Source organism: Megalobrama amblycephala, linkage group LG3 (assembly GCF_018812025.1).
Source record: "Megalobrama amblycephala isolate DHTTF-2021 linkage group LG3, ASM1881202v1, whole genome shotgun sequence".
Lineage (NCBI taxonomy): Eukaryota > Metazoa > Chordata > Actinopteri > Cypriniformes > Xenocyprididae > Megalobrama > Megalobrama amblycephala.
The window spans coordinates 57775015-57800329 of NC_063046.1; the positions used below are offsets into that span (position 1 = coordinate 57775015).

General features: G+C 37.0%; 2 protein-coding genes across 2 annotated transcripts in view; both read right to left on the reverse strand.

Moving 5' to 3' along the window:
* Positions 1–2494, reverse strand: part of tpcn2 (two pore segment channel 2) — a 28689-nt gene extending 26195 nt beyond the window's left edge. The window contains exon 1 of the mRNA XM_048186195.1: positions 1632–2494. Coding sequence (XP_048042152.1) covers positions 1632–1776 — 145 coding nt within the window. The 5' untranslated portion in view covers positions 1777–2494. The remainder of the gene's footprint in view (positions 1–1631) is intronic.
* Positions 2495–4725: 2231 nt separating this feature from the next.
* nadsyn1 (NAD synthetase 1) lies at positions 4726–24277 on the reverse strand. The gene is made up of 21 exons (XM_048186199.1): positions 23866–24277; positions 23705–23765; positions 23323–23439; positions 23179–23232; positions 23016–23105; positions 22866–22917; positions 22640–22728; positions 21610–21727; positions 20135–20266; positions 19971–20042; positions 19775–19899; positions 17404–17452; positions 17143–17245; positions 16891–17059; positions 9926–10061; positions 8093–8199; positions 7880–8011; positions 7526–7595; positions 6323–6451; positions 5072–5248; positions 4726–4955 (listed from the first exon to the last, which is right to left on the reverse strand). Exons 1-21 carry the CDS (start codon positions 23948–23950, stop codon positions 4938–4940), a joined length of 2085 nt encoding a protein of 694 aa, XP_048042156.1. The 5' UTR covers positions 23951–24277; the 3' UTR covers positions 4726–4937.
* Positions 24278–25315: the final 1038 nt, after the last annotated feature.

Here is a 25315-nt window from a genome sequence, read left to right on the forward strand (position 1 = left end):
CCACTTTTATGTAACTGTAATATACATTATATAGAGAGAGAGCTGGGTATTAACGGATTACATGTAATCTGGATTACGTAATCACGTTCCAAAAATCAAGTACTTGCAATTAGAGTAAACTACTTTTTAAAATACTCGTAATCAGACTACACTTAATTTTTTTTATGGATTACATGATTACATATTATATATAAAAAAATAATATAAGAAATATAGATGAAATATTTGATGTAGCAGTGATATTGCTGTCAATTTCATGTTTTTCAATATTTGTTTTTGTAATGTTGCTGTTTTCTAAATGTACTTAATTTGAAGTAAATATGTTTTAAAATCATAAGTTTTTTTTTATATATATTATTCAGTGTTACTATCAGCAAACACTAACAGGTACATTAGTGTTAGTATTTTGAAGTATTAACTGTCCATACATTGCACTTTAAAAAGTACCTGTTGAGGCTCTTGTTGGTGAATAGAATATATTTTTTGGAATATATTTTTTCATTTTATCTGTGAAAATAGTACAAGATTATCCTACAATATATGCAAATAAGGGTTAGCACAAAAGTAATCTAAATGTAATCCAAAAGTAGTCAGATTATGTTACCAAAAATGTGTAATCTAAGAGATTATATTACTGATTATAATTCATAAGTAATCTACCCAGCTCATACATACATATATATATATGTATATATATATATATATATATATATATATATATATATATATATATATATATATATATGTGTGTGTGTGTGTATGTGTATATATATGTGTATGTGTATATATATATATATATGTGTATGTGTGTATATATATATATATATATATATATATACACACATACACATATATATATATACACATACACATATATATACACATACACATACACACACACACACACACATATATATACACATACACACACACACACACACACACACACACACACACACACACACATATATATATATGACAAGTCTTAAAGAAAACATTGACTAACTTTATAAGCGTTTTATGTAACTGGACACAGGTGCGAAATTTACTGGATCATTTTATGACCTGTATGTAGGCTATTCTGAATTTAAAAAAATATATATAATTTGAATGTTAGACAATGATGTGTGTGGCTCGGATTTCAGGTCCTGACAGCACCAGTGTCACAGGATATCCAGGAGTCTCCTGCCAAACCTGAGCTTCTCAACAGGATATGAACCAGCAAATCCAAACCATCCTTGAGTGATAACGCTATTGTGGACTCTGAAAGTTTCATTTGACTTTGCACTAGATGTATATAAAATCACAGGCTAAAACATAACCAGTCAGCAATTAGGTTAGACTAACATAAGAGTTATATATTGCAACACTTTATAAAAACAGCTCCAGGGTAAGGCAGAAACTGTGTTTAATCTCTGTAATCTGATTCATGCAAGAAAGCAATAACAACATATTTTGAAGTCAAAGTGACCTAAAGGGCAACTCAATCAATAAGGAGACAATGGTGTGTTTGTCTGACAGCAAAAACAGAAAGTAAGTGAATATGACACCAGAAGATAAGTCTGAACAATGTTATAGAAAAGTTTGAAGTCAGTCCAGGACACTTGTCTCAGGTCTGAGTGAACACATACCCTGCTCCTCTGAATCGTCAGTCACTGAATAGGACAGCCGTCCTGATCTTGATGATTCTTCATGTTGATGTTGATCACTATCATGAGATCCATAATCTCCTGAACCCCGGTTGATGCTGCCAGTAAGCAGCGGCTCGTCTTCCATCTAGACAATCGCTTCAAGTCTCCAAATATTCCAAATTAATCCCACACAGGGTGTTAAAGGTTTCGGTAGTGACAAAGGACAAACCTAAACGAGTCTTCTGTCCATGTTAAATAGGGTGACAGTCTCGACCATAAACATAGTGGAGACGCGCTTGGTGTCATACCCACGGACAGTAGCTATAAATCGGTGTAAAAACATGTCAGGGTGGACAACCGTTCTCGAAGAGTTTTTAGGAGACGTCAACTCCTCCCATATCCTCTACTCTCTCTCATAAAACGCTCGCTCATGTCTGAGGTTCAGAGCACTAGTACCATTAGGTAAGTTTCACTTTAGCGAATCGGTTCGAACGATGCTTCACAATGAACCGCTTTAAAAACGCTATACGAATCAGTTCGAAAGAATCACTAAAAAGAACGTGTACGACAGAAGAGCAGTTCCCTGCTGGGTTTGTGTTGTCGATCTGTCTGCCTTTGTTTTTTAAAAGTAGGCTCGTCTTTAGCTTTGGTAGACGGTGAGGAAATATGAGCGTAGCAGCTTGTCCAAAGTTTTCCTAGAGTTCATTTGCGTCACAACATGAGCTGCAAAAGGATTGAGCAAGCGTTTATTTACCGGCTACCTGCAACACTTAATGCAGGTTCTAAGAACATGCTTACATACATACATACATACATAACCCTGAAATAAACTTTTTCTTCTAATTATAGCAATATAAAAAGTGTGTGTCGGTGAATGACCTGCACCACCGCGCGTGTGTGTGTGTGTGTGTGTGTGTGTGTGTGTGTGTGTGTGAATAATAGCTGTACCAGTGTGTCTGACCTATGGACCGTTTCACACATACAAAAAGGAAGTCAATTCTTCTCAAACCACAAACTCATCCACATCCGCCTCGTGCTTTCTGCGTTAACAGCTTATCTTTCAAATACCTACATTTGCATGCTATGTGTTTTTAGTATATTGGTTAAAATATTGTTTTAATTGGCAATCAATATAACTTTCCATCCTGTTAATTTGGTTTTTTATATCTAAACAAAAAGCAACATTATTCTCCAGGAAGTGACATCATTTTTGGTGGGAAAACCAGTGGGTTTGCAAAGACATCATAGCATTAGCAAAAGATGATTTGCTTTATTTGTTGGTTTGTCTTCACTTTAAAACATTCCATCCTGTTTTTCAGATGAAAACATTTATTGTTTGTTTGTTTGTTTGCTTAACATTTTAGAATCTACCTTCATGTTAAAAGAATAGTTCACCCAAAATTGAAAATTCTGTCATTTATTACACACCCTCATGTCGCTCCACACCCGTAAGACCTTTGTTAATCTTCGGAACACAAATTAAGTTATTTTTGATGAAATCCGATTGGCTCAGCGAGGCCTGCATAGATAGACAGCAATAGTACTTCCTCTCTGAAGATCCATAAAGGTACTAAAAACATACTGAAATCAGTTCATGTGAGTTCAGTGGTATTATCTTAAAGGTCCCGTTCTTCGTGATCCCATGTTTCAAACTTTAGTTAGTGTGTAATGTTGTTGTTAGAGTATAAATAAAATCTGTAAAATTTTAAAGCTCAAAGTTCAATGCCAAGCGAGATATTTTATTTAACAGAAGTCGCCTACATCGAACGGCCAGTTTGGACTACACCCCTCTACTTCCTTCTTTAATGACGTCACTAAAACAGTTTTTTGACTAACCTCCGCCCACAGGAATACACAAGAGTTGCGTTTGTAGAGTGTGTTTGTCGCCATGTCGTCGAAACGCTGTTATTTTCATCCCGCAGTCCAATCACCGCGTCTGATTCCGGCTCAGATTGATAGGGTAAAATTAAAGACATGTTTACAATAACACTGAGCGCGTGCATCTCCACGTTATGGTAAGAGGCGTGACCTTTCCGGGCAAGATGCGATAAGAGCTGCTGTCGAATCACAACACAGGAACCGCTGGCACAATCAGAACTCGTTACGTATTTCTGAAGGAGGGACTTCATAGAACAAGGAAGTCATCAGCCCGTTTTTATGACAGTGGAAACAGCGGTATACAGATAAGTAAATTATGTGAAAAATACTGTGTTTTTTTACACGCGAAACATGAACACATGTTATATTGCACACTATAAACACAATCAAAGCTTAAAAAAAAACACGAAAAACGGGACCTTTAAGATAATACCACTGAACTCACATGAACTGATTTAAATATGATTTTAGTAACTTTATGGATCTTGAGAAAGGAAGTACCATTACTGGCTATGCAGGCCTCTTTGAGCCATTGGATTTCATCAAAAATATTTTAATTTGTGTTCCGAAGATGAACGAAGGTCTTAAGGGTGTGGAACAACATGAGAGTGAGTAATTAATGACAGGATTTTCATTTTTGAGTGAACTAACCCTTTAAGTGCCTGAGCTTTACCAGAGTCTATTTCTAGAAGTCTGCTATACATTTTAAAGAAATACCTCTAATATTACAACACAAGCATGAGGTACTGAATGACCCAGTAATCACTGTTATTGCATTGGCATGCTTGTGTTCTTAATAAAAATGCTGCAGTCATTTAATCATTTGCTTTGAATCCCAATAAGTCATTCACTCTGCATGCCTGAGCTGATCTGGGTAAATACTACTTTTTTTTTTTTTTTTTTCTTGGCAAATTCCTCATTGAAAGATGTAGTTACAGTACAGGATATCTGGCACTAGGATTATTTCTCCTTCTCAGTTCTCACTCTAAAAAATAATGGATCTTAAAGTGGGGTTTCGCAGTGATGCTATAGAACGACATTTTTGGTTCCCCAAAGTACCTTTAAGTAAACAAAGATCCATGATTTCATAGTGTGAAGAACATTTTAATAATCTAAAGAACCTTTTGTACTCCATGGATATTAAACGCTCTTTATGGAACCATAGATGGCAATAAAGAACCTTTCTTTTTAAGAATGATGTAAGTAACTGCATGTGAACATTTCATATGTATTGTTTTATTTAAAAAAACAAAAAAACATTATCATAAAGTATATCAATAATTACATGACATGGAACATGCAAATTGCTCCAGGTGACTGCAGTGCGTGTGCAGCCAGGCTGAGAGAGAGCTGCTGAGTGTCCACCATCACATCTTTGGACCAAAGTTCAATGGATTCTGATAACAGTTGATGGATGTACCCTCCATATCACTCCATAATGGCCACCTATAACATAATAAAGAGTGGATTATATACAAACAGAAACACTACATGCAGACATCCGGAGACACGCATCTATACTTCAGCCCACTGAGATCGCACTGTTGTCTAGAACTGCTGACCTCATTGTCGATGCAGCGGAACTGCCAGGCCCACTGTGTGTTGTAAAGGAAAGGACGGAGGTCAAAGCGGTTGTCATCTGGACTGTAGTTTTCAGCATGATAAGAGGGCGTTACTGTTGTCATCTTATGTCTGTTGATTGAGTACATCCTAAAGAAATGTTTCACTTTTGTCGCCACCTGCAAAACCCCCCAAAATGGTATTGAACACAAAGCAGATAGTAAGACATTTAATTACCCTACTGGTCATGAAATAATATTTGTAAAATATTAGTATTTTAACCCTCTTGTGCTGTTTGGCCATTTTTGACCAAAAAAAAAAAAAGTTACGTTTTGTTTTTTTAGAATTCTTTACTTCATCGGAATGCTTAAAGGTTTTGGCACTTGCTATGTGAACACAAATAAATAAATAGAAATCATTCTGAAGTGTTGGATTCCGAAATCCACTGCCGCTTAAATGTATATCATTTGAGTGATTTCTAATGAGTTAAAAATCAATATTTATCACATTAAATGATTTGAATGACTTATTCAAGCTTATGAGATTTTGTGCTCTCTCCATGTTTTTGAGAGAAACACCCAACATATGTTAAAACAAATTTACTCTTCTAGCTGGTCAAGACAGCCAAGGTCACTGGGGTCAGCCTGTCACCTCCATGACCAATTCTTAGTTAAAGGGGACCCTTTTCACAAGATGTAATATAAGTCTCTGGTGTCCCACAGTCTGTGAAGTTTCAGCTCAAAATACCCCACAGATCATTTATTATAGCTTGTCAAATTTCCCGCTATTTGGGTGTGAGCAAAAACATGCTGTTTTTGGAAAACATGTCTTTCGTATACAATTTAAAAACAATTATGTTAATGCATTTTTCATAATAATAAACTAAAACTTCTATAACATTTCACTTTTTTAACTTCAGCAATAATCTGCCAAGTCCAAGTGTCTTCTTTAAAAAGACACCAAACTTAAATCTGGTCTCAAAAGCTTTCAAGATTTATGACATTTTAAGTTTAAGGTCTATGCTCAAAAAGTGATAAACAGGTAATAAATAGATCATAACTATTATATAAATATAATTTAGTACCATAAAAATCACCTAAAAATACAAAATATTAATTTAAAAACATTATGGAACTAAAATAAGGTACATTAATTTCACTAAAATAAATAAATTGCCATGTGAGCTGCGAGCAGCACCAAAGGGTTAAAAGTATTTTTAATCCGAGTACTGTAATGTTTAGGGCATGTTTGACCTGTGAGGGAGAGAAGGTCTCTTTCCACGAGTGAATAAGCTTGCAAAACATGCTGTACGGGCCGCACTTGGAGATCTTCCTGAGTCGGCCAATCACAGACAGCTCTGAGTAGGTCATTCCCATGTCGGCCTGTGGGAGGGACGCAGAGTAAAACTATCTGTCTGCATGCACACAGTGATGGAAAAAATACATCAGGGCATAGCAGCATAGTAAACAATTTATTCCAGCCTCCACTCACTCGCACCAGCTCTGACTAACTGATCCACTCCCTCAACAATTATACAGGGTTGTCAATGTATCAGAATGGTAATGCGCATTATGTATCACTCTCTACATCGCCAAACACATAATGGTAATTGATATGATTAACCTTTGGCTAGGTTTGTTTAAAAAAAAAAGATGCACATGGGATCTTCAAACTCTCCTTCAGTGTTACACTGTTACAGAAATGCTTTGAGTACCCTGTACTTTGACGGGATTGGTTACATGTTTGTGTCGCGTTTTTGAGACTGTCTTTGAAAACTGCAGTTTTAAGGAGAAAATACTCAGCAATGTTCTTGACTTCTGCATTTGCACATGGTTTATCTTAAAGCATGTTAAAAACACCACATAGACATACAAACAACATTAAGAACTTGGTTTTCACCACAGGGGGTCTTTAAATTGTTATTTGACCTAAAACTAAGAAATTGATAGTTTGAATGTGATCATTTAATTTGCAAAAAATTGCAGAAACATCTTAATATCAGAGTCATATTTTTTATAGAAATAAAACTGATTAAGTTACTTATCAAACCAAATATTTTAATTGCTATTTGACCAATACACATGGTCATCATTTGCGGGTGGGATGGGTGGTGCATGTCCCCACCACTTTTTGAGAGCCACTGAAAAATTTGCTTGCTGAAGCCATATAGGCATAAACACACATAAAAAGGCATCTCCAACCCATCATTCTTCAAAATTTAATTCATATATGTAACACAAAACAGATTTGCGCCATCCAGAACTTCATGGGTCTGGTGTGTAAACCTTGGCATGAACATATTATAAATATGTAAATGTAAATATGCTCTTCTTTTGAATTTTTCCCCCCATGACATGCTACATTTTAATGTTTAAAAACACATGCAATCTGTCTGTGCAAATATTCCATCACATTACTTGATAATTTTATTAGTGAATGAGGTTGACGATGTTTACCTCATCAGTCTGGACCACCTTGCCATCAGTCAGTGGCTCAAGCTCTGCAGTTGGTGGAGCATCTAAAATGCTGCAAAAAAGATGTGCACATATGAGCATGCTGCCGTTTCTGACTCTCTCCCTCTCTCTCTCCCTCTCTCTCTATATATATATATATATATAAAATCAATAATGACAACTCTTGAAATAGTTTTATCATGTAACTGAATATGGCAGTGTTAATGTATTTGGTCTTGGCGGACTAAGTCTGGACTTACTACTAAGATATGCTGCTGCATAAATATGCAGACATAAATCCCATAGCGGATCTAGATATGATCAGCAAATGTGCGACAAAAGGAAAGATTACGAAACCTTATGAGGGCAGTGAGCTGGAAGCGTTTTACACAGTACTGCAGGAAGCACTTCAGGTCCATCTTACTAACACCTCCAATGGGATTGATATCAGCGCTGGAGCAGTCGTACTTTGTGAAGTATCCAGTCAAACTGCAAAATCAGAGAATAGGTGATTCTTTTATGTGATCTTCATTACTATTGGTAGTGTGATAGAAAGAAAAATATTCACACCTCTCATCCACGTTTGCTGAACCAAGAACTAAGAGACCACCAGGTTTCCCCTGAGCCCACAGACAGAGCTGGGCAAAGAGGTAGGCCAGAATCATCCTGACACGAGCCTGTATTGGAGTAAACATACACATGCATTCATCATACACATACAGCATACTTTCAGCTTTAATATAATATGCTATTTAGGTAAAACTGCAGATGTGAAATAGCTCCTGAAAGGTATGAAATTCTTAATCTGTGGCATAATTCACACCATATTTCATAATCAATGTATAATTTAAAGTCACCATAAAAGCAAAATGGACAATTCTTGCTTTTTTATGGAATATTGCAGGATTTATTGTAAATGATTTATCCAAAAAACTCATGTTCTCTTGTAATCTTTAATCAAAATATCCTCTGCTCCCTCTAGCAGCGACATCTCTTCTCTGATGATGTGTTTACTGGCGTGAGGGCGTGGCAAACTGTCCCTCACATGAGATTGACCAATGGCAAACCACTACCATCCAATCAATTCCCATGGACAAAATCAAGTCCCGCCCTACATTTTTTTTCTTGTTCGAGAAGCGTTTCACTCAGATATACATCACAACAGGGAAGAAAATACTATTGCAACTTTAATTTAATGCTGACTTTAAAGGTGTCCCAAGTAATTTCATGCTTTGCTGACCAGAGTGATTATGGATGCATTTTTTGGAAATATTTTAATTACCCTTACTAGGTGTTTTCAAAATGGGGTTTGCAAAAATGAAAGATAATTATTTAAACTATTTTAAGGCTGTCAAACTGTTAAGATTAAATGTTTAATGCAATATTTTTTAATAGATTTGTCAGATTTGATATTGTTACCATTTCATTTCCCTTTCTAAAGACATGTTGGAAATCATGAGATTAATTATGATTATTTGATTCTTTTGATGGGCCTAGTTTTTGACAGTAAGAAATAAAAAAAAAAAACATATGCATATATAATTTTGGGATAAATTTATTTCTTAGTTTTATCCAATTTTATTTATTTGTTGTATCCACTCAGTAATGTCTTTATCACTGGGGCTTTTAGGGCAGTATGTCTGTAATGCTGCATTTATTGTGAAAAGCACAATTTAAATAAATTGTAACTGAACTGAAATGTTTATATTTGAATACTGTTGTTTATTTTCTGGGCCACTGATATGACTAGAGCCTTCATCAGTCAAAAATACTATTGATTTCGTTGCAAACATTTTCAAACTTTTTCAAACTTTTTCCTCTTTCAAAGCTGTGACGCATCATATATGTGTGAATGTGTTAAACCGGCCTCATCAGAACCTAAAGCACAAGCTATTTCCTGGAAAACAGTGGCATAATGTTACTGTTTTGAAATAGTGAAACTCAGCAAATTTGTAGGTCATCTGACGCTTGGGGTGACTAACTGCAATATTTTTCTTTTTTTTTGTGAAAATTGTGGTGGTTGTGTTACAATGCAAGCTAACAGCATTTTGAAAAGTCAGCAAAAATATCACTTTCATAGAAACTGCTTTCTAAAGCCCGCGCTTTTGTGATGTCATATAAAAAAGAGTCACATAAAACAAATGATCAACATCTATTTTGTTTCAAAACAGCCACCAGCAACTAAATGCATCACTCAAAGCATTGCACATTCATGGAAAGTTATTGCGTAATGCTGTTTTCCAATTTCTTAGTATGCTTTTGGTTATTTCTGAGACTTTCATGGCCGTCAACCAAACCATTTTTGCTGAAAAATATTAATTATATATGCGGTGCAGAAAAAAGTCCCTAATAAAAAGAATCATGTATTTAATAATATCATCAGTGTCTTGACGAGTGCTGTACCTGGACGTTCTGTAGAGCCAGGTTCTCTCTGGCACTTCCTCCATTAGCACGAAACTGAGGCCACTTCCCTGTGACCACAGAGAAGATTCCCAGCATGCCTTTCACTGCCATGTCAATGTTGATATTTAGGTGATTGCTGAGAGGAGAACAGATAAAATCTTAATTGCACAATAATACATTTTTGTACTATTAAATTGTATACTTATATATTTTTTTTACAAATATATTACTTTTTATAAGTTCATGCATGTATCACTATGTTTGCAAAGAAATATATATATCAAGAATATCAAGTCTTATTAACTCATCCAGGTAATGGCATCCTTATGTCGTAGCCACAAGACGTAAATCCTATCCTATGATCCTATGTTGAGGGAACGACATATTTTTCTCGTGGCCACAAGTTAAACGCGTAAACAACCTGTGCGACCATAGCAACCTGGAATTATCAGAAATAGATAGGCCTATAATAATAGTTATTTTTGCGAAATTAAGAAATGACTATATTAACATATTGCCTATTTTATTGCGTATGATGGTGCCTATAGCAGCCTTCGAATGAATTTTGTTATCAATATTAAAAGAACATACATTTTTATCTATCCCATCCAACAGTCTTTTATTCTTTTATCCATTCACTGATCTTTTTTTTTTTATGTAATATTTAGGGGCCAAGCCCCGAAGGGGCTGTAGCCCCTATTGTAATTGTACGTTTTCCCTTTTATTATTATTATTCTTCCTCCCGAATGGGAGTCTATGGCAGCCCTATCAACGGAACATGAGAAAATGATGAAATTTGGCACAGTTGTAGAGATGCTCATGAATAGTGATTGGACCAAATTTGGAGTCTCTAGAACCAACTCTATAGCGCCACCACCAGTTCAAAATTTCAACATTCTAACGGTTTTAACATTTGAACTGTTTGTCATAGAAAAATTAAATTTAGTTCATCTGATTCGTCTCTTCATGCTGATGCTATTCAACTTCTTACATTAAGTCTCCACCCATTACAGTAGCGGCCATTTTGAAAAGTACAGTATTTGTTTTTTTCGCTTCTCCTCCTTCAAAATTTGTCCAATTTTGTCCAAACTTTGATCAGGTGATCTTTGGTCTGAGCCGCACAGAAATGACTGAACAGATTTTTTTTATTCATCTTTGTTCAAAAGTTATGATGTCACGAAGTTAACGAGGTTGACCCAAAATTGCTATAGAGGCTGTATCTCGGCCAAACTTTGAGCAATCGAAACTAAAATTGGTACACTTGATCAAGACCATGATCTGAGGTTCCATGCCAAATTTGGGAACAGCGCCACCTACAGGTCATGAGATCTGAAAAATGGCTATTTTGGCCAATAACTTTTGAACACTTTATTAGAAAATCAAGATCTTGGTGTCTATGGATTCCCTGTGCCATGCCGAATCCGAGGATATCGAATTCGTCAACATCGGATGAACCACGTGTCCGCCATTTTGAATTTTGTCATAAATTGCAATAACTTTTAAACAATTTGACATATCTTCACACAAATTGGTACGTATGACCTTTAGAAGGTCCTGAAGGTACCTGAGAAGTTTCAACACAGCGCCACCTACTGTTCCACAGATGTAATGATTATTGCAAAACCACTTATAACTTTTGAAAACACTTTCCAAAATGTGTATGCTTTATGTCATTTTATTCCCTGGCTTATGCCGATTCCGACGATGTGTCATTTGTCATTTTCCTTAAATGTACCTGTCTGCCATATTGAATTAAATCAAAAACAGTTTTTTCGCTACTCCTCCCACAAATTTTGGTCAATTTTGTCCAAAATCAGCTCAGATTATCTTTGGACCGAGCCGCACAGAAATGACTGAACGGATTTTTGATATTCGCTACCATTCCCAAGATATTCATCTCTGAATGTGACCTTGCTTGTGTTTGTTGTCTTATACTAGTTAGCTTAGCACAGTAATTGCTTAGCATGCTAAACTATTGCTATTCTTTCTAATGTGGTCTTCAGTCAACAGGTTAACCAAAACTTAGTTGGCATTAAATAACTTTGCATACTAATATGGTTAACATGCTATGAAGCTTTTTTTTTTGTGAACTCTTTCTCACACTGAAACCTCTGCTTAGCATACTGATGAACTTGCGTGGCTGATTAGCTCAATGTGTTACGCCACGGATCCCGAATGCTCTGCATCGTGGGTTCGAAACTCAGTGTGACACATGCCCAGACCGCATGAGGTACTGTGGCAGGAAAAGATGCAGAACTTGTGTCTGTTCTAGGCATTCTGCCTAAAACTGGTCTAATCTGAAGCTATCACATGCAATTCCTTTATGTCCAAATTCGTAGTTATTCTTCTTCCCCCTGTATGGTAATCAATGAACCATAAGAAGGAAAATTATCAAATTTGGCATGCTTGTAGTGATAGTAATTAAAAGTAATTTGACCAACTTTGGAGTATCTAGGACTAAGTCTATAGCGCCACCACCAGTTCAAATATTCACTTTTGTAAAGGTTATAACTTTTGAACCCTTTGTTCCAGAAAAATGAATGTCAATACAACTGATTCCTCTCTTCATACTGATCACATTCAATATCTTACATTAAGTCTCCACCCAGTACAGTAGTGGCCATTTTGAAAAGTACAGTATTCCGTTTTTTCGCTACTCCTCCTTCAAAATTTGTCCAATTTTGTCCAAACTTTGATCAGGTGATCTTTGGTCTGAGCCGCACAGAAATGACTGAACAGATTTTTTTTATTCATCTTTGTTCAAAAGTTATGATGTCACGAAGTTAACGAGGTTGACCCAAAATTGCTATAGAGGCTGTATCTCGGCCAAACTTTGAGCAATCAAAACTAAAATTGGTACACTTGATCAAGACCATGATCTGAGGTTCCATGCCAAATTTGGGAACAGCGCCACCTACAGGTCATGAGATCTGAAAAATGGCTATTTTGGCCAATAACTTTTGAACACTTTATTAGAAAATCAAGATCTTGGTGTCTATGGATTCCCTGTGCCATGCCGAATCCGAGGATATCGAATTCGTCAACATCGGATGAACCACGTGTCCGCCATTTTGAATTTTGTCATAAATTGCAATAACTTTTAAACAATTTGACATATCTTCACACAAATTGGTATGTATGACCTTTAGAAGGTCCTGAAGGTACCTGAGAAGTTTCAACACAGCGCCACCTACTGTTCCACAGATGTAATGATTATTGCAAAACCACTTATAACTTTTGAAAACACTTTCCAAAATGTGTATGCTTTATGTCATTTTATTCCCTGGCTTATGCCGATTCCGACGATGTGTCATTTGTCATTTTCCTTAAATGTACCTGTCCGCCATATTGAAATAAATGGAAAACAGTTTTTTCGCTACTCCTCCTACAATTTTTGTCCAATTTTGTCCAAAATCAGCTCAGGTGATCTTTGGACCGAGCCGCACAGAAATGACTGAATGGATTTTTGATATTCGCTACCATTCCCAAGATATTCATCTCTGAATGTGACCTTGCTTGTGTTTGTTGTCTTATGCTAGTTAGCTTAGCATGCTAATTGCTTAGCATGCTAACCAGTTGTCATTCTCTTTAATGTGGCTCTTCAGTTATCAAGTTAACCATGAGCTTCATTAGCATTAAGTTAGCTTAGCATGCTAATATGGTTAGCATGCTAAGTAATGCTTTTTTTGTGAATTCTTTGTTAGACTAAAAGGTTTCTTCCACAGTCTGTTGAATGTGCATCCTCAAGTAGCTCAATGTGTAAAGCCAGTTATCTGAAGAGCCCTGTATCCGAAGTTAGTGGGTTCGAATCCCAGGTGGAGCGGTTTTATAAAATAGTGTGTTTTGATTCCTTTACTGCCTCTTGGATTAGAAATAAATGCTTTTTGTTTCATGCTGTGTTCATTTTCATCTAAGCTTATGTACATTCTGAGTTCATTCTTGCCCGTAATTCTGAACCAGCTGTTTCATGTTTGTTCATTTTCTGCTGTTTTTCCTCTTCCTGCTCTGTATTGCACTACAGCATGATGAGCTGCAGAATGATCTAAAGTGCAGCTTTATAAGAATTCTTCATTTTGAGTTCATTTTCACATGAACTAATAAACTTCGGCAGGTGTGGAAACATTCACTTGCACAGTGGTGCAATGAGATGAGAAATGGACCTTGGACCCGGAGGTCGTGGATTCAAATCTCGTGTGGGGTTCCTTTATACAATTGTGTGTAATGAGTCATTTTGATACCTTTTTTATCCAAATAAGGATTGTGCTAATCTTTATTCCTCTTCAATGAGATACAAGTATTTTAGTTCATTCCGTGTTCATTCTCTGAACTTCTATTGATTTTCATTAGGGGCCAAGCCCCAAAGGGGCTGTAGCCCCTATTGTAATTGTACGTTTTCCCTTTTATTATTAGGGGCCAAGCCCCAAAGGGGCTGTAGCCCCTATTGTAATTGTACGTTTTCCCTTTTATTATTATTATTCTTCCTCCCGAATGGGAGTCTATGGCAGCCCTATCAACGGAACATGAGAAAATGATGAAATTTGGCACACTTGTAGTGATGGTCATGTCTAGAAATCTGACCAATTTTGGAGTCTCAAGGACCAACTCTATAGCGCCACCACCAGTTCAAAAATTCAACATTCTAAAGGTTATAACTTTTGAACCATTTGCTCTAGAAAAATACAATTTAGTACATCTGATTTGTCTCTTCATGCTGATTCTATTCAAATTCTTACATTAAGTCTCCACCCATTACAGTAGCGGCCATTTTGAAAAGTACAGTAGTCCGTTTTTTCGCTACTCCTCCTTCAAAATTTGTCCAATTTTGTCCAGACTTTGATCAGGTGATCTTTGGTCTGAGCCGCACAGAAATGACTGAGCAGATTTTTTTTTATTCATCTTTGTTCAAAAGTTATGATGTCACGAAGTTAATGAGGTTTACCCAAAATTGCTATAGAGGCTGTATCTCAGCCAAACTTTGAGCGATCAAAACAAAAATTCGTACACTTGATCAAGACCATGATCTGAGGTTCCTTGCCGAATTTGGGAACAGCGCCACCTACAGGTCATGAGATCTGTAAAATGGATATTTTGGCCAATAACTTTTGAACACTTTATTAGAAAATCAAGATCTTGGTGTCTATGGATTCCTTGGGCCATGCCGAATCCGGGGATATTGAATTTGTCAACATCGGATGAAAAGCATGTCCGCCATTTTGAATTTTGTCATAAATTTCAATATCTTTTAAACTATTTGACATATCTTCACAAAAATTAGTATGTATGACCTTTAGTAGGTCCCGAAGGTACCTGAGAAGTTTCAACACAGCGCCACCTACTGTTCCACAGATATAATGTTTTTTGCAAAAATGCTTATAACTTTTGAAAACACTTTCCAAAACGTGTATACTTTATGTCATTTTATTCCCTGGCTAATGCCAATTCCAACGATGTGTCATTTGTCATTTTCCTTAAATGTACCTGTCTGCCATATTGAAATAAATGAAAAACAGTTTTTTCGCTACTCCTCCCACAAATTTTGTCCTATTTTGTCCACAATCAGCTCAGAAGATCTTTGGACCGAGCCGCATAGAAATGACTGAACGGATTTTTGATATTCGCTACCGTTCCCGAGATATTTGTCTCTGAATGTGACCTTCCTTGTGATTGTTATCTTATGCTAGTTAGCTTAGCATGCTAATTGCTTAGCATGCTAACCAGTTGTCATTCTTTTTAATGTGGCTCTTCAGCTATCAAGTTAACCATGAGCTTCATTAGCATTAAGTTAGCTTGGCATGCTAATATGGTTAGCATGCTAAGAAATGTTTTTTTTTGTAAATTCTTTGTTACACTAAAAGTTCTCTTCCACAACATGTTGAACATGTGTCATAATGTAGCTCAATGTGTAAAGCCAGGTACCTGACGAGCCCTGTACCTAAAGATAGTGGGTTCGAATCTCGGGTGGAGTGGTTTTATGAAATTGTGTGTTTTGATTCCGTTATTGCCTCTAGATTAGAAATAAATGCTTTTTGTTTCATGCTGTGTTCATTTTCATCTAAGCTTCTGTACTTTCTGAGTTCATTCTCGCCCATAATTCTGAACCAGGTGTTTCATGTTTGTTCATTTTCTGCTGTTTTTCTTCTTCCTGCTCTGTATTGCGCTACAGCATGATGAGCTGCAGAATGATCTAAAGTAAAGTTATTAAATATAACATTCAGTGCAGTTTCATAAAAATTCTTCTTTTTGAGTCCATTTTCACATAAACTAGTGAACTTCGGCAGTTGTGTCAACAGTCACCTGCACAGTGGTGCAATGACATGCGCAATGGACACTGGACCTGGAGGTTGTGGGTTCGAATCCCGTGTTGGGTGGTCATTATGCAATTGTGTGTAATGAGTCATTTTGATTCCTTTTTTATCCAAATAAGCATTGTACTAATCTTTATTCCTCTTGAATTAGATACAAGTGTTTTTAGTTCATTCTGTGTTCATTCTCATCTGAACTTCTATTGATTTTCATTTCATTTCCACCTGTCCTTCTGAACCAGCTGTTTTGCATGTACATTCAATTTCTGCTGTTTTTGCTCTACCTGCTCCGTATTGCGCTACTGCCCCTTCTGGGGCTTGGCCCCGAATTGCTGCTTGCAGCTATATTTTTATATTATTATTATTATTATTATTATTATTTTTTTTTTTTTTTTTTTTTCCTTGTGGCCACAACTTATTATCAAGTTCCCACAAATGAATATGTCGTGGCCATGACAAAACTAAGTGAACTGGACATGTCCCCTCCTGGTCATAGTAGTAATAATATTTCACAATATTACTGTTTCTACTGTTTGTTTTTTTTTCAAATAAATGCAGAATTTGGTGAGCAGAAGAGGATTTAAAAAAAAAAAAAAATTTTTAAATCCAAAAGGATTCCAGAGATTCCAAACATTTAACTGGGAGTGTATGTCATCCACCGACCTGCCGATCTGAGCAGCGAGATCTTTGGCTCTGTTGCGGGTGTCCTCAGAAGAGTTTTCACTAGCCATGTAGCATGTGGTAAAGAGGCGTCCACACAGCTCCTGTGGGTCCTTAGGCCTGTAGGACGAATCGTTGACCACCCGCTGCACATCATCCAGCACCTGAGAATCTGAGAAGAATGATGCACATTTAAGCCTCTAAATTACATGGTTCTTATGTTTTGAAGAGCTGTTGGGTGTGTTTTGAACCTACTGCCTTCTTTGACAGCGTGGCAGATTTGCACACACATGGAGTACACAATACAGGCAGCAGATGAACTGTCCACACCACCACTAAGGGGAAGAAGGAAGCCAGCCTGAAAACACCAAAACACACAAACCTCATTAGCTAAACGCCTCCTATATCGTCACATTCATTGCCAAAAGGAAAAATAATAGCCAAAAAGATTGGTAACAAAACAAGCACAAGTAAATCACAACATAAACATTCATATTTAGAATAAAAAAAACACACCTGTCCACTCCTCCTTAAGTAGTCCCATAACCAACAGGCGGGACCAAGACTGAAATGACAACCGAAATATATATTTAATTGATTTAATAAATGCTGCATCAATTTATAACACCAAAAAGTACATTAATATTTGCCCCCAGGATTAATGTATAATGTTTTAAAAAGATTAATATGTGGGTATTGCACTTCTCCCTTCTCACAGTTTCTCATTTCCAAACAGAAATGATAAAAACAGTCAGGAATAAATTAGTGTCACAAGGTACTCCTAAACCTCTAAAGTAACATAAAAATAGTCTCACTGGACCAGAACACTAATTTGGCATGTTATGGGGAAATTTCTGTGAACTGGCTGCTCTTTAAGTCATAATTGGGTTTACGGGACTCTATTCAATATGGGTGTTTACACAAATGGGTGTTCTGTTTGAGGGTGGATTAATGTACAGCTCCACTAGAGAGCAGCAAAACATATTTTGCTACCAAGTGTGTCCTACAAGTCCTGAAAAGTGAAGCCAAAGCGTTCCGATCGCCCCCTGGTGGCTGGCTGGCATAAACCCCGCCCTCTCCATGTAATCGAATGGATCGCAAGCCAAATTAAATATTCCAATTAAACTTCAAATAATTTTTTTTACAAAGATGGTTTCTGTCATGTTAGGTAGTTCTTATCATGCAGATGTATGTTAAAGTGTTTGTTTTTCCAAGAAGTTTGATATTAGTTATTTATTTGATGCCACACAGTAAATTCCTCAATGTTGAATTAAAGGATTAGTTCACTTCAGAATTAAAATTTGATTCTGATAATTTACTCATATACTACTTTTATACTATTCTCACTTCCAGCATGCATTGCTGCATGAAGTATGTCACCATTGTTGAGATTCTTATGCTGATTCTTGATATCTGATCTGTGGCAAGAAAGTATTGTTGGTGAAAATATATTAAAAACAATTAACCACTTTTGGTCAGTGATGACATTACTCAATCATTTTTCTTAACGATTATAAAAGCTTTATCAGCTGATCAGCTTATCAGCTTTGTTTGTGGCTTCCTTTGTAACACATTATGTGTTTTGATAACACTGTTAAAAAAAAACTACAAACTGACATAAAAAGCAAAGAGTCAAATTGCCCAACTAAATGAAACACTGATCACCATAATGGCGACTGAATATTTTTTAATAAAACAACAACATTAACTTCTGTTAATTCTCAAAAATAACTGTAGGCGAATGACAGAATTAAAGTCAGTCTGGTTTGTAATAAGCGAGATTTCATGTCATTTCAGTTGTTAAGACCCTAAGATATATTGTCTGTTTTCATCTGTCATTGTATACTCTCTTTCTCTGTGTGTATAGTCGTGTTTGTGTTCCAGGTGGGCGTGGTTTCCATTTACCGTTCGGGAAACACTGATTGGTCCAGCTAAGCACATGACCTGTACTTAAGGACCGCCCCAAACACTCAGCCTTTGCCTCGTGCCTTGTTGACTTTGTGCTATCGCCATCGCTCTTTGCTTCCATTGACTTGTGATAATACTGTTCGTTTTGTCATCGTTTGTTTGTGACTGTCGTGCCAGAGAGATTGTGAGTGTTTGTTTATTTGATCTCTGCCTGTTTGACTAATTGAATTCCGAATCCGATTTGTTTGCCCAAAACCCTGTATATACTGCTGTAAAAACTCTTGTAAATAATATTTTCACTTTAAGGGAGGTAGGGGGTTTGACGCCAATTTATTTGTATCTTAATTTCACTTTGTTTATGGTTAAGGGAGATAGGCAAGTTAAGATGTATTTTGTTTTCTTTATTTTTGGTGAGGTAATTTAGTTTCTAAAAGAAGATTGTTTTGTTTGTTGTTTTGGCCGTGTCTGTCCCTGATGTTGAAACCCTTATTTTCATTGTAAATAAACTTTGTATTGATTTTGATATCTCTCTGGTATTGAGACTCGCTTCCTTAGCGGTCGTAAAACAGTTGATTTCATCTAAGGTTGTGGCTGGAAGTGTAGCTCTTGTTCCTTAAGTGATTCAGCTCGTTATCAGGCGTCTTCAATAATCAAACAATCATCACTCAATTAATCACTTTAGTATCTAATTAACTCTAACACTGCTTCAGTGTTACTTCTAACACCCTGCTGGTGGTTCCCATATGAACACCGAGCGGTGTTAATTTAACACTGGGGAATTTACTGTGAATAAATACAGGGCATGATTGACAGCTGTGCTTGTGGGCGGGACCTTGATGCTGCAGCTTCACCTCAGGATACTGAACAGACTCGGGCTCCAAATTCAGGGATATTTTGGCTTCATTTTTCTACTCAATACTTTTGCATCCCACTGTTTGTGTATATTCACTTAAGTTAACTTTTCTCTGTGAAAAGTTACCTGATCTCTTCTTCTGGGGTGTGGAAAATCCACTCCACAGGTTGGTGCGTGGGCAGACACCTGTCATCACAGTCAGACAGAGAGAAGTCCGTTTTCATCCTCTGATAAGGTTTGTGCTCATATTCCTGTGCAGTGAGAAAAATATTTAAAGCATGGCAAGTCACTTTAAAATCTCAGGTCTTTCAATGTCTCTCACCATATGTGGGTGACATCTCTCTCCTCGATAGCTGCGCACATCTTCCAGATCAAGAGTGGCTGTGACAACCTCCTGCAGGTCAAAAGAAACGCATCTGATTGATCAAACTGAAATGTTTGGCATGTTAATCACAGCCACTTCGGTTTCAATATTCAAGCCCTTACCACATCCTCGAGTGAGAACTGCGCTCCTCTGGCAACAATATCTCCATTGATGGCAATCATAGCACACCCATCATAGTACAGACGGTCTCCATCACAGCCCTTCTGATTGGCAAACAGATAGATCCCTCCACTCTGAAACATATTCAGAACATGTCAGTGTCACCAACAGGAAAAATAACTTCTAATTATAAGGCTCATTGTCACCTTTGCCTTTACAAAGGCCACTTGAAATTTAGTTGGTTTCATACAGTATACAATGATCAGGCATAACATTATGAGCACCTTCCTAATATTGTGTTGGTCCCTCTTTTGCAGCCAAAACAGCCCTGACCCGTTGAGGCATGGACTCCTCTAGACCCCTGAAGGTGTGCTGTGGTATCTGACACCAAGATGTTAGCAGCAGATCCTTTAAGTCCTGTAAGATGTGAGGTGGAGCCTCCATGGATCAGACTTGTTTGTTCAGCTCATCCCACAGATGCTCGATTGGATTGAGATCTGGGGAATTTGGAGGCCAAGTCAACACCTCAGACTCATTGTTGTGCTCCTCAAACCATTCCTGAACTATTTTTGCTTTGTGACAGGGTGCATTATCCTGCTGAAAGAGGCCACAGCCACCATGGAAGGGTGTACATGGTCTGCAACAATGCTTAGGTAGGTGGTACGTGTCAAAGTAACATCCACATGGATGGCAGGACCCAAGGTTTCCCAGCAGAACATTGCCCAAATCATCACACCGACTCGCCTTCTTCCCATAGTGCATCCTGGTGCCATGTGTTCCCCAGGTAAGCGACGCACACACACCAGGCCATCCACGTGATGTAAAAGAAAATGTGATTCATCAGATCAGGTCACCTTCTTCCATCGCTCCATGGTCCAGTTCTGATGTTCACGTGTCCACTGTTGGCTCTTTCGGCGGTGGACAGGGGTCAGCATGGGCACCCTGACTGATCTGTAGCTATGCAGCTCCATACGCAACAAACTGATGCACTGTGTATTCTGACACCTTTCTATCAGAACCAGCATTAACTTCTTGAGCCATTTGAGTTACAGTAGCTCGTCTGTTGGATCGGACCACACGGGCCAGCCTTCGCTCCCCACGTGCATCAATGAGCCTTGGCCGCCCATGACCTTGTCGCTGGTTCACCACTGTTCCTTCCTTGGAGCACTTTTGATAGATACTGACCACTGCAGACCGGGAACACCCAACAAGAGCTGCAGTTTTGGAGATGCTCTGACCCAGTCGTCTAGCCATCACAATTTGGCCCTCGCTCAAATCCTTACACTTGCCCATTTTCCTGCTTCTAACACATCAACTTTGAGGACAAAATGTTCACTTGCTGCCTAATATATCCACCCACTAACAGGTGCCGTGATGAAGAGATAATCAGTGTGATTCACTTCACCTGTCATAATGTTATGCCTGATCGGTGTGTATATATATATGTGTGTGTGTATGTGTGTGTAAATCTATATACCTTTGTGGTGGCAGATTTTACCAAGTTCACCCTGTGGTCAGCCTTACGTAGCTCATGGTAACTTGCAGAGGAATTGGTAAAAATCTCAATGCCATCTAAACCCATGTCAACATGTGGACTAAAGAAAGAAGTAAAAGAAAGTTCAGTTTCTCAAATGAAAGTGATTATGAAACTATATGTACATCATTCATGTTTCATTTCAACTAATTGTAGCATAAAAAAACAAAACAAAAAAAAAAAACGTCTAAATGTTCTCTGCAGGAGATTAGGTAAGGATTAGTAAGGATTAGGTAAGGATAGTTCACCCAAAAATGAAAATGATGATTTTTAACTCCAACCGTTGTCGTCTGTCAGTCGTATAATGCATGTCAATGGGAACTTCATCTATAAGAGTCAAAAAAACATGCACAGACAAATCCAGATTAAACCCTGCGGCTCGTGACGACACATTGATGTCCTAAGACACAAAACGATCGGTTTGTGCGAGAAACCGAACAGTATTTATATAATTTTTTACCTCTAAAACACCACTATGTCCAACTGCCCTGCGTATCCGGTGTGTGAGGTCAAAAAACGTCATCAGAGCACATTCAGAAATCATCAACCGGATGTGGAGGGCAGTTGGACATAGTGGTGTTTTAGAGGTAAAAAAATTATAGAAATACCGTTCGGTTTCTCGCACAAACCGATCATTTCGTGTCTTAGGACATCAATGTGTCGTCACGAGCCCCAGGGTTTAATTTGGATTTGTCTGTGCATGTTTTTTTTACTCTTATAGATGGAGTTCCCATTGACATGCATTATATGACTGACAGACGGCAACGGTTGGAGTTAAAGATCATCATTTGTGTTCTACTGAAGAAACAAAGTCACCTACATCTTGGATGCCCTGAGGGTAAGCAGATAAACATCACATTTTCATTTTTGGGTGAACTATCCCTTTAAGGAACAACCTAGTAAGAATTAATTAAAAAAATAATCATTTGCCATTCATATAGTATTGATGAGATGATCATTTGCAGATTAATACCTCCTGGGGTTCCACAGCTCGGCACAAATCTCACTCCCTATGCAGGTGTCCTTAGTGGACAGCACCCCATCTCCAAATGGCACTGTGGTCTACCAATAACAACAGCTGAAATGATTATTTATGCCTAATAAAGTTTATATTATTTGCATGCATATATTATATAATCTATAGTTTTATGAAATGTTTTGATGATTCATTTTTGAAGTGATGAGAAAGCATACTTTACCTGTCCGGTCACATCTTGGATCATTCTGGGTAAAAAGTACTCCTCAATATGTCTGCAAATTTCATGTCATTTATCAATATGACTGTGATTTATCACTGGTTTTCCTGGGCAAATATTTGTGTAATATAAGATGCAATATACTGTACATACCTGGGTCGACTCCAAGGTGAAAACCATCGAAATTCCCTGTTGTTGCCGTAATTAGCCAAGAGCATTTTAGGACGAATTAACAGTATCTTTCTGTCAGATACAAAAATTATTATCATAATGATACATTGAACAGTAATGCAAATGCTTTATAGTAAAATCATACTTGTTCAAGAAAATGACTCTGCAGTTATATCGAACATTGTGATGCATAACAGGCCTGTGGAAAGAGCACATAAAACATATTTAAGAAATCATAAAACATATTTAAAAATGACTTTTCTCTAATGTTTTGAACAATATCACCTACATTCCCACATCACAGATGATGTCTTGGGTCAAAGGAGATTCCAAGAGCGACTTCAGGACCTGGAAACAGTGTAGCAGCGTGTCTGACTCGTAGAAGTGATCTGCACAGCCGTACCCACTGATGCAAACACCACAAAATACAGTATCATCAGTTTACTCAATTTGCTGAATTACTTTCCAACATTATATTTTAGTTCTGTATTTATTTAATGCTGCATTGTTCTATGTTAGAGAAATAAAACATTTTATCTAATAAACAAATTATAATACTTAGCTTGCACATAAAATAAAAATTTTAATTCAATGCATCATGACCATATACAGTGTGTCGTTATTTTCAACTGTACTTAAATGCACACATTAATTGTGGCAGACAATATTACCAGATTTCTAGCTCTGGTCCCAGTCTGTACTTGGCTCCTTTCTGCTTGGCTATCTCAATACCTGTTTTGAAGAACAAAGCAGATTTAAAAATGAGGTCGAGGTCACTTTAACATCATAAAAACGTTATGTGACAAATTGCAGATGAAGAGTTGCAACTTACTTTTAAGTATTCTTGACAAGTTGCCTTCAAAATCTAGTGCCCACTGATTCAAGGAGCAAGTCGCTAATGTAACCTTGCGACCCATTTTGTGCAACTAGAAATTATTTAAAATGTATCAAAACAACTCTGCACCTGACTGTAGTTGTGCAACAGCACTCGAAACTTTTATTTACTGTAGTTCCATTTCCGGAATGTACAATCAGTACGCACTTCAAAATAAAAGTCTCGTAAGGAAGGCTATTTTAAAAAAAACTCCGCTGAAACAGTGAATAAATATTGATGTTAAACATACTTTGCTGAAGAACATGCAATCTCGTCTGTCCACTTATTAAACTACCACCACCATAAAATATAGTTTAAACGCATTTGAAGTTGTAAATAATATGTCTAGGATAGGTTTAGGGCAGAGACTTCAAACACTGTCCTGCAAAGTTTAGCTCCAACATCAATTAACCAGCTAATCAAGGTCTAAGGCAGGTGTGTTGAGGCAAGTTGGAGCTACTGCAGGACAGTGGCCCTACCGGACCAAGTTTGGAGACCCCTGGTTTAGGGTAAGAGTTAAAGTTAGGCACTAAAAGGGATAGTTAATGTGATAGCTGTGATTAATGTAGTGCATATTTACATTTATGAATAATCATTTGAAGCGTATTGTATGTTTTATACACAGTGAAAATAGCCTGCATTTAAGGAAAAACACATAATTGAGTCAAGCATAGACTGTAAAAAAAAAACAAAAAAAACAAGCAAGCTGCTTTTTCATAAAAAAAAAACAAAAAAAAAAAAACATTATAAATAAATAAATAATAGACCCTTTTCACATTTCCGTATTTCTCAGAAGCGGAAGTCGTCATAGTTGGGTAAACTTTTATAGCAGTGAATGAAAGACTTCATTAAAGATATTTTTGTGTTTCCATTTGCACAAACAGCAAAAGAAAAACTCCACAATAGTGTTTTCATAACTCTAAAAAGAGGGAAAAAATAGAGAGTTGTCATTTTTACCGTCACTCCCATAGAAACACCCTCACAGCAGCGTTAAAGGGTTAGTTCACCCAAATATGAAAATTCTGTCATTTATTACTCACCCTCATGCCGTTTTACACCCGTAAGTCCTTCGTTGATCTTCGGAACACAAATTAAGATATTTTTGATGAAATCCGAAAGATTGAGATTGAGTACATGTGAGTACAGTGGTTCAATATTAATATTATAAAGCAACGAGAATATTTTTGGTGCGCCAAAAAAAAAACAAAATAATGACTTATATAGTGATGGCCGATTTCAAAACACTGCTTCAGGAAGATTCGGAGCATTATGAATCAGCGTATCGAATCATGATTCAGATCGCGTGTCTAACCGCCAAAAATATTCTTATCTCTTTATAATATTAATATTGAACCACTGTACTCACATGAACTGATTTAAATATGTTTTTAGTGTATTAATGGATCTT

Excerpts from the sequence above, each read along its gene's own strand:
- nadsyn1 (XM_048186199.1), bottom strand. The coding sequence starts at position 23,950 with ATGGGTCGCAAGGTTACATTAGCGACTTGCTCCTTGAATCAGTGGGCA. Across the intron at positions 22,729-22,865 it reads TCCAAGATGTGACCGGACAG|ACCACAGTGCCATTTGGAGA; the intron begins GTAAAGTATGCT and ends TGTTATTGGTAG. Across the intron at positions 10,062-16,890 it reads CTCGCTGCTCAGATCGGCAG|CAATCACCTAAATATCAACA; the intron begins GTCGGTGGATGA and ends TTCTCCTCTCAG.